We start from the raw sequence: 9,821 nt of genomic DNA on the forward strand, positions 1-9,821 counted from the left end.
GTGCAAAAGCTGTCCTTTGAGAGACCTGCAAAGCCCGACAGGATGTCGGGGAGGAGCACTGCATGCCCTGCTCTGAGCTCCCATAGGAAGCCACCACTTTTGTTTTCGCTGCTTTTGCACCACTGCAGCACTTTTGGAGCTCCACAGTGTTGCTCCCAGGACTGAGTGGGGAAGATGCCACTAAAGGAGAAAAAAGAAAAGGAGAAGCCTTGCAATGACAACTGTAACCCTGGGCAACTGGGGGAGAGTGTGGAGAGCCTGATGAAGAACATTGATGTGTGCCGCAGCGTGGGCCTGGAGATCATCAACAGGACCAAGACAGTGACACTGAAGGAGTTCAGGTGGGTACCCCTCTGTCCCCTGCTGCTTTCTGCCACCCTGCCTATGAGGGACATCGCTGAAATACCTTTGGCATTAGAAGAACAATGGAGAGGCTCAGTGCCAAGTGCTGGAGCAATTTCCAGCATGTTCCTCCATCTTGTGATGGACCGTCCTCAGTTTGCACTGTACAGCTGCACACACTTCAAGAAATTCCTTCCTTGTCCCCATGCTTCTCCAATTCTTTCTGTGTCTTTATTCTTTGCTTATTCCCTTGGAGGCCTTGCTTAGATTCCCTGCTGTCATCAGTGAGCTCTTGTCCCTTCCAGCCTGGGGCAGCCAGTCATGAGCGCACATTCAAACCATGCAAACATTACGGCTCCTTTCTCTTTTTCTGTTTTCCCCCCCCATCAGATACCTATATAAGAATCCTTTGAGCCACTCCTCTTCTGTGTCAGTGGTCCCAGCTCTCCCAAGGGGACAGATTCTCCTATCCCTTCACCATCTCAATGGACCTCTGTAGAACTCTTTACGCTGTCTCCCTTCTCCTGGGGGCAAGAACTGGACACAGCACTCCAGGTGTGAGCTCAGCAGTGCTAAGCAGAAGGGCAGGATCTCATCCTGCTTTGGGCAGTGCTTTGCCTGATGCAGCCCACAGCACCCTCAGCCCCATAGGCATCAAGGGCACATTGCAGATCATGTCCTTTTCTGCCACTGCTTTCAGCTGGGTGCCCCCAGCATAACCCAGTGCTGGAGTTACTGCTGCCCAGCTGCTGCACCTGAACTTCTCCTTGTAGGACTGCATGAGATTCATGTGCACAGAGGGCACAGCTTGGGTCCAACAAGGTAAAGAGTAAAGAGGCTTGGTAGGGACACCGAGCTCCCTTTCTGTCATGCCTGCTCTGGTGATGCTGTGCACTGGTGATTCTGGGAGTGGTAATTCTGACTCAGGGATGCTTGGCATTGGCAATGCTTGCCTGCTCTCTAGAGAACTCTGAGTCCCACTCAGCACCTCTGCAAATGAGTTGCCCTTGTGCCTCCATCCACTGGGCTCCAGCTGCCCTTTCTCACCAACCCTCCTTCTACAGGAGTTATTGCTTCAGTGGCCAGAATGTGGATCCCCTGCCCTTTCAAATTGGCCCAGACTCCAAAGGAATATGTGCCTTTGCAAAAACTCCCTACAGCCTGCGAGGGAGCGTGGGCATTGTGGTCTGCAAGGCTGGCAGTTTCTTTTTGGCCATCACATTCTCCAACCCCTATGACTACATGCTTTACAAAATTGAGTTTGCCTTGGAGATCTTCACAGAGGAGAACCACCTGGGAGTCCTCAGTGATGTCTTCTGCAAAATGATGAAGAGTAAACCATACTGCGGCTCCTCGCTCTTCCAGCGAGCCACGGTTGAGTCAGAACATGAAACCCTGGAGGTCTCCAAGGGGAACATTCGTGTCCAAGCCAAGATGTCCAACAATGAGAAAGCCATCCTGAAAGTCCAGGTTGAAGAAATAGATCCACCACCCTACAACAAAGTCATGTGAGGGAAGGTGGGCACCACTGCTGCCAAAAGGATCCCCTATTCAGCAAGGATGCAGCAAGGCTTCTCCAGTGGTTTTGGAAGGAAGTGGATGGTGATGATGGATCCCAGGGGAAATGGAATCACCACCTCATGGCTTTGCTGCAGGGCCAACAGTGTTCTACAGCTTGCAAACTAACTCATGATTACATATGATAAACAATAAATATATTCTAACCCTCACAAGTTGCATATATTCTTTCAGAAAGGCTCAGTGCATGGAGAAAAACTCTGACAGCCAGCAGCATGGCAAGACATAGCGATACCATGGTGTCGCTGCGTCCTTCTCTGTTCTGGTGTCCTGGCTCTGCTTGGGATGTCTTAGGTCAGCATAAATGTTGGTGGAGAGCAGCTCCAGGGGAAGGTGGAAGTGAAAATTAGGGTTAGGGTAAGGATGGGTTAGAGGAAGGGACAGAGGTTAGGGCTAGGAGTTAGGGCTAAGGGTTAGAGCAGAGTTAATCCTAGGGTTAGGGTCAGAGTGGCTAAGGGGGGTGGTAGGGGCAGTTAGGGCCAGGCTCTGTGCTAGCACCATTTCCTCTCTGCCTCTTGCACTAGGAGGGAGCCATTACCTCCCTGTTTGTGAGATGTCACTGTTATCAATTTTGTCACTTTTTGTGGTCGCATTACTTACTCCTATTCCCCACCCCTTTCTCAGAGATCAGATGCCAGAAGAGAAGTGAGAGGTTGAAACGTGCTCTAAAAAAGAAAAAAAAAAAACAAAAACAAAAACCCAAAGAAACCAGCACATCCGGACCAAGGCATAAATCAACAAATGTTGAAAACAAAATGTTGTGTGGGACCTGCTGCAGCTCAGGCAAAAGAGAAACCACACTGCTTCCTCAAAAAGAGATATTTCTTGCTCTCCTCCCACTTCCTCCAGTTCTCCCTCTGCTTGCTCAGGCCAGCCCCTACTTGGCATCCCAACAGCCCAAGGAGGTACATAATGTCATCCATCACCCCCATAGGGTTGCACAGCCCTACAGCGCAGTCTGTTAAGGTGAAGAGTCCCAGAGGTGCGTGGTGCCCTCCATCACTCCATGGAGGTGGTCAGTCCTGCAGTGCAGCCCATGCAAGAGCACAGTCCTAACTCAGATATATGGGGCAGGCACAGTTATGATCTCACCCAAACCCTCCCCAAACTCCCAGTGTTCCCATACCCTGCTAGAGTCCCATTGTATGACCACAGCTCCCTTCCAGGTCTAAAGAAGCTGGAGCAATGGGCAGACGGTTTATTGGGGAGTGGACACATGGGGAGCTCCAGGGATGGGGCAGAAGTGACAATGGATATGGGGTGGGGGAAGACAATGGATGGAGGGTTATTACATCCTGAAGTCTCCATGCCACAGGGGGACGCATGGGGACCCTGGATACGAGGCAGGGGTAGACAAGGGTTGGAAGGTGGCAATAATGGCCTGGGGACAACAGGCTATAGGGGGAAAACAGATGTGGGGTGAGGGGACTGAAGGGATGGAGGATAGCAACGTCCTGAGGTCCCCAGGCCACAGGGGAACACATGGGGATGTCTGATGTAGGACAAGTCCCCGGGCAGCATTGCCCCTGTCCCTGTAGGGTGATGTCAGTAGAACTCCTCGTCCCCTTTCTCTGCCTGCTGCTGGTTCTGGATCTGCTGCTGCTTCTTGTAGAGCTCAGCCACCTGCAGAGGAAACAGTAAATGTGAGATCCCTCCCTCCTTCGTGTCCCATCCCTGCCCCCGACCTGTCACCTGCGTGCTGCTGGTGGCCTCTTCGGGTTTCTTGTCCCCGCGCACACGCAGGAACCGCGGGAAGCGCAGCGAGATGCCCTTGTCCTCATCCACCTTAACAAAACACAGAGTCAAAGTGCCATCAAGGACACATGTCCCTTCCCACATCCCGCTGTCACACTCACCAGCCCCACAGCTGCCCTGTAGACAGGGGAAATGGACAGGTCCCCACATTTCACCTCCCAGACCTGCACGGCCGCCAGCCAACGGTCAGGGGCCACTGCGTTGTCCCAGCGGTAATAGGGACGCGGTTGAGTCAAGATGTGTTCCTGGAGGACACAACATCCCCAAATGGCCCAAATTGTCACCAAACGGCCCAAGTTGCTCTCTGTGGTGCTACAGCTCCAGCACTTCACCTTGAGGAAGTTGTAGTGTTTCTCCAAGTTCTCCTCAGTGAAACCAGTGCCTATCTGTAGAGGAACAATGGTTAGGGACAGCCCCCAGCAATGTCCCCAAGCCCAATGTCCCCCCACCAATGTCCCCAAGCTTTGCAATGGTCACCAATGGTATCTCCAAGCCCACAGGTGGCCCTTGTGGTCACCTTGCAGATGCTTTGGTACTCTTCACTCTCCTCATCATAGCAGGCCAGGAGGAAGCCCCCATAGATGCCTGCACGCTTGCCCTTGCCCAGGTAGGCACCTATGACAACGAGGTCCAGCGTGTCCCCGAGGCCATCGAGGTAGTCCTTCTTCAGCTGTAGAGAGATAGGCAGGGGATTGGAAACATGGGGAAAGCCACAGGAGGACAGAGAGACAACACATAGGCCCCAGTGCTCACCTTCAGCCACTTGTGGGACCGCTTAGCAATCTCGTAGGTGGCCTCCACCTCCAGTGTCTTCACCATGAGGCCCTCACAAGAGGCTGAGGACAACCTGTGGTCACTCAAGGAAGGGGACGTAGGGCTAGCATTCCCTTGGTGGCATTACTCACCCTTGATGGCTTTGTCCAGGAAATCAGAGACCTCATCAGCACTGTGGGTGTCCATCGAGGTGGCAAAGAGGAATTCGCCCTCCACTTCCTCGAATGACTGTCGCAACAACCGACGTCGCGTGGCCAAGGGCTCCCGCACCAGCGGCTGTGGGGAGAACAGTGTCACCCCCTTGGGGATGAGGCGTCACCCCCCTGGGGACACACACTCACCTCCCCATTGAGGTATAGCAGATCAAAGGCATAGACACACACTTGCACCTTAATGGCAGCAGCATCCACATCCTGCAGAGGCATGGAACACAAAGAGGGTGTCACTGCACTGTCCAGCTGCTGCCCCTCATGTCCCCAAGCCTGCTCTCACCTTCCTCTTCCTCGTCATCAGCACCTGGAAGGGCTGCAGCTGCTTGGTGACCTTGTCCCAAGCCACTGCTTCTGCATCCAGGATGCATGAGCGCACACCGGGCTTCAGCACCTTTGAGGCAATCCCAGAGCTCAGCACTGCATCACCACTGTCCCCAAGTCCCCCATGTTTTCCTTGGTACCCTCACACTGCCCCTGGAGACCCCAGCTTGCCTTGGGGATGCGCTCAACGAGGTCAGGGTATTTGGCTGTTGTGTTCTCCTGGTTGCGGCTGTAGATGAAGACGGCCCCACTATCCAGGACATGGATCTAGGGGTGGACACAGAGGTGACAGGAGGGTGACAAAGGGTGAAAGGGTACCCTGTGACTCCCCTAAAACTCTACCTGGGTTCGTTCTCCATCATATTTGTACTCGCAGGTGAATGCAGCCTCCTCAAAGCGCTTCAGCAGCTCACTGACACAGCGAGCAGGTTGGGCCAGCATGGGCTTCAAGGGAACACCTGGGGACAAAAGGGGACATATTGAGGATGATGGGAACAGGATGGGGCTGGGACCACCCACCTCTGGCCTCATGGTACCTGGAGTGATGCCGCAGTGCTTGGGGAGCTGCTCCAGGCCGTGCTCCAGCAGCACTGGGACAATGGCAGCATAGTCTGGCAGTTCACTGCAGGGACAAGGGGACAGACCTAGCACCCCCCTCTGTTAACATGTTGCCAAGATAGGAGAGGACTTGGCTCTAATGAGCTCATGGGGTGGTTATTAGACCCAGGGAGTTCAGTGAGTTGGTAACATCACCCAGCACCACCCACAAGGAGCAGGTACTCCATAAAACTAAAAGGTACCAATGTGGACACCAAGAGCGCAGAGACACTTAAGAAACAAGGATCAAGGGGAAGCATGCAGAGAAAGGGGGATATAAAGGCAACTGAGATGAGCAAAAGGAGGATGTTGGGGGACAAAAAGAGACTCCAGGAGAAGGAACAGGGACCCCAAAAGAATCAAAGGAGACTCCAGGTGACACAAGAGGATGGGAATCTCAGGAGAACAGCCTATCCAAAGAGCAGGTACCCCAAATAAACAAAGAGGACCCAGGGGACCCAAGGGGGACCTACAGGAATCCACAGGGCACAGGCCTCACCAGAAAGTCTGCTTGAGGATGCGGCTCTGCTCCTCCAACCAAGTTCTGCGTGCATCAGGTGCCATGCTCTGCCCAGCATCCACCACAGCCAGCGGCCACTCTGCCACACGACACAGCCCCAGTGTCACCACCCCATATCCCCACACCGCCCCCAGCATCCTCACGGCTCTCACCTTGCCCTGGTGGGGTGAGAGCAACGGCGTGTGCCAGCGCAGTGAGCACCGACTGCTCGGCCAGCCCAATGCGTAGCTTCCCACTGAGTGACCTGCATTAGGGGACACCAAGGGACACCAGTGTCACTACGTCACTATCAGGTGATCCCACAGCACTCCAATGGCCCCTTCTTGTCCTCACCGGACGAGGTATCGTGCCTCCGAGTGCCGGCAGGCAACAAACAGCCCCTTGATGATGTCAATCTTCTTGCTAGCAGACTGCAAAAAACACAGCAACGTCGGCACAAAAGGAAGGTGACAAGTGCCACCCGCGCGGTCCCCAAACTCACTGCATTGCCTGACATGGCGGCCATCTCCCGCAGCTTGCCAAGGACACCGCTGGCGCTCAGCGGGGCCGGTGGCACCACCGTGCGTTGGGTGCAGCGGCTGCTTTCGGCCACCAACCCCAAATCCCCTTTGTCCTGTGCTTCACTGCGAATCTGAGCCAGCTGGCGGCCTGTGGGGATGTCAGTGCCATCATCAGCACCTATGCCATTGTCAATGCCATTGGGCATCCCCACCCCTGGGTCCTACCAGTGGCCTGAGCGAGGGCACGGGTCAGCAGGGTCTCGCCGATGCCCAGCTCCAGCCCCTCAGAGGCGGCTCCGGGACGGTTGAGGCACAAAAGAAGGCAGGGGAGCAGCTCAGAGGGGGACAGGGCCACCACAGAGCGCAGGAAGTTGGTGAGGATTTCAATGATCTTCAGCCTAGAGGGGGGATTGAGGGCGGGGACACCAAAACTCAAATCATTGGGGTTTGGGGTAAGGGTTGGGGATGGAGGGGAAACGAAGCTGTCTCCATAAATCCCAAGACCTTTGTAGTTTGTGGTAGGAGTGGAGAAGGTGTCATGCCCCCCAGCCTAAACTTATTGGGTTTTGGAGTGAAGGTGAAATGGGGTCATCCTCCCCATCTAAAAACACGGGTGAGGAGTCAATGTTAGGATTAGGTGCAGATGAGGTCATTCTCAACCCAACCCAACCCAAAATCACTGGGGTTTGGGGTAGTGTAGATTATTCGGGTTTGGGGTAGGGGGGAGGTGGGGTCATTGTCTCAACCCAAAATTATCAGGGTTTGAGATAGAAGGAGGAAATGAGATCATCCCACAGACCCAAAGTCATTGGCCTTTTGGGTATGGGGGTCAATGTTGAGGTTTGGGGAAATTTGGGGCTGTGCCTTCCCAGATTAAAAAAAAAAGTGGGGTCTTACCGGGATGAGGCCTCCTCGATGCGCTCAAAGGTGCGAGCCACCGCCAGGTAGGGGACACTGAAGGGGAAGGGTTGTGACCTCTAGATCCACCCCAACCCCCACACCCTGTCCCCCCATCACTCATCATGACCCCAATGTCCCCACTATGTCCTTCATCATTCCCAACCATGAATCACCCCAATGTTCCCTATCACCCCACCAAAAGCCCACACCCTACTCCAACGTCCCCCACGTCACATCCTGATGTCTCCCATGACCCAATATCCCCCATCACTGCACGTCCGACCCTGTGACCCTATCACCCCCAATGTCACATGAGTCCCTCATTACCCCACATGACTCCATGTCCCACCTCGAAGTCCCCCCACCAAAGCCCCCTGACCCCATATCCCATCCTAAAGTTCCCCGTCATCCCATCAACCTAAGTCCCATCCAAATGACCTTCCACGACCCAATGTTCCCCACCATCACACATCACACCCTGTGACCCCAACATCCCCCATGATCCTCCCCAGGCTCCCAGCACCCACAATGACCCCACATCTTCCATCTCCCCCCCTCGAACCACCCCACATTCCCCAGTAACCTCATTTCCTACCCTAGGTCCCACCCTATTACGAACAACCCTATGTTGCACCCCAGTGTCCCTCATAATCCCCCATGATCCCACATCTCTCATCACCCCACATCCTGACCTGTGACGAACCCCCCCCCCCCCCCCCCCATGACCCACCCCACATCCTCCAACATTCCCACTTGAGGTTCCTCCCCAAAGCCCCCACCTGTGTCCATGCCCCCAGCACGCATCCTGCACTGGGTGGTACCCACTCCTGCTGGGGTCATACTGGGATGGCTCCACTGGTATACAGCTGCGGGGACAACAACGGGAGGACACATTCGTGGCACCACCAGGGACCCCTGTGTCATCCCACCAACACTGTCACCCACCTGTTGGAGGCTGGAGCTTTGTGGGGACGGGGAGGTTCCTTGTCCTGGTTGCTGGGTGACTGACGGCAGCGCTTGGATGCGGGGGGGGGCACTGTCCCTATCCCCATCACTGTCTCCATCCCTGTCCCCTGGCTGCTGTGGGGATGGAGGACAGCAGGGGGCACGAGGGGACGTGGGGGGTACAGGGGCAGAGCTGTTGCCAGGGGATGTGGGATCCTGTGGGCAAATATGGAGCATTAAGAGGGACAGTGATCACCAGCACAGGACTGGCAGGCACAAGAATGAGGCTGATGCAGGACTAGGGGGCACCGTAGCGACACTGCGAGATACTGGGTGACAGAGCAGGACCACAGCTAGACTGGAAAGCACGGGGAAAGCAATGGGACAGGAGTGGGAGACAAAGGGATGGGACTGAAGGACTGGGAAAGAGCGGGGGGAGCACTGGGAGATACTGGGGTAGGACTGGGAGATACTGGTGTGACAGAGCAGGACTGGGGCTGGACTGATAGGCACTGGGAGGAACCGGGCAGGCACTGGGGGCTCTCACCGTGCTCCCATCAGGGTCCCGACGTTCCTGGGGGGTCTCTTCGGGGGGGCTCAGCTCCAACTTCTGCGCATGTGCTCTGCGAGGGGAGGAAGCTCAGGGCGGGGGTGTGCGATGAGGGGGGCGGGGAAGCACCCCTGATCCCCCCCCCCCAAGTAAAAAAACCTTCCCAATCCCCCCCAGCTCATCCCCGCCCCACTCACGGGACGGCGCCATCTGCAGCCCTGGGAGGGGCGAAGAAAGACCTGGGGGGAGGGAGGGGAGAAGAAAGAGAAGAGGGGAGTCACTATGGGGGGACATGTGGGGGTAGGGGGGTCCCGGTGCCGCGCTGCTCACGTGATCCGCCGCTGCATCGCTCCGCCGCCGTTTTCGCGGGGAAAAATCCGAGTGGGTGACGTCACTGCCGGCGGCCGGAAGCTGGGAGGGGTGCGAGGCGCGGGGGGTGATGGGAGGTGTAGTTCGGCTGAGACCCGCGCCTGCGCGGTGGAGTCCTAAAATACACACACACACACCTGCATTAACAGCTGCACACACACACAACTACGCACACATACAGCCACGCACATCCGCATACATGCATACACGCCTACATATGTGCGCCCAGCTCCACTCATACCTGTCATGGCGCCAGCGTCGCGGCGTGATGACGTCACTGCGCGATGGCGTCACCTTCCCTTCAGTCTCCAAGATGGCGGCAGGCCGGACTCTATTTCCCAGGCGGCTCCGCGCGGCGGCCGCGCCCAATGGCGTTGCGCGGAGGGGGCGGGGCCGGAGCCGTGCGCTCGGCGCGGCCGTTGCCGTGCGCGCCGCCGCCGGGGGCGGGCGCGGGCGTC

At 56.1% G+C, this 9,821-nt stretch overlaps 2 protein-coding genes across 2 annotated transcripts; one reads left to right on the forward strand and one right to left on the reverse strand.

The window, feature by feature from the left end:
- The first annotated feature begins 14 nt into the window (after positions 1-14).
- On the forward strand, positions 15-2,070 carry LOC122194029. The gene is made up of 2 exons (XM_042894940.1): positions 15-341; positions 1,407-2,070. Exons 1-2 carry the CDS (start codon positions 175-177, stop codon positions 1,852-1,854), a joined length of 615 nt encoding a protein of 204 aa, XP_042750874.1. The 5' UTR covers positions 15-174; the 3' UTR covers positions 1,855-2,070.
- A 1,303-nt stretch (positions 2,071-3,373) lies between these two features.
- On the reverse strand, positions 3,374-9,708 carry LIG1 (DNA ligase 1). Its single transcript, XM_042894938.1, is given in 25 exon segments — positions 3,374-3,543; positions 3,613-3,705; positions 3,777-3,920; positions 4,008-4,061; positions 4,193-4,345; positions 4,429-4,511; positions 4,581-4,725; positions 4,791-4,862; positions 4,942-5,052; positions 5,154-5,249; positions 5,325-5,440; positions 5,519-5,604; positions 6,079-6,178; positions 6,252-6,343; positions 6,433-6,509; positions 6,581-6,747; positions 6,825-6,997; positions 7,497-7,553; positions 8,279-8,365; positions 8,445-8,530; positions 8,532-8,660; positions 8,992-9,067; positions 9,192-9,233; positions 9,325-9,479; positions 9,605-9,708. Coding segments are annotated over 24 exon segments (2,334 nt in total). The 5' UTR covers positions 9,342-9,479; positions 9,605-9,708; the 3' UTR covers positions 3,374-3,465.
- Positions 9,709-9,821: the final 113 nt, after the last annotated feature.

Source organism: Lagopus leucura, unplaced genomic scaffold (genome assembly GCF_019238085.1).
Source record: "Lagopus leucura isolate 7727_CA_CO unplaced genomic scaffold, USGS_WTPT01 222-0_obj-0_obj, whole genome shotgun sequence".
NCBI lineage: Eukaryota > Metazoa > Chordata > Aves > Galliformes > Phasianidae > Lagopus > Lagopus leucura.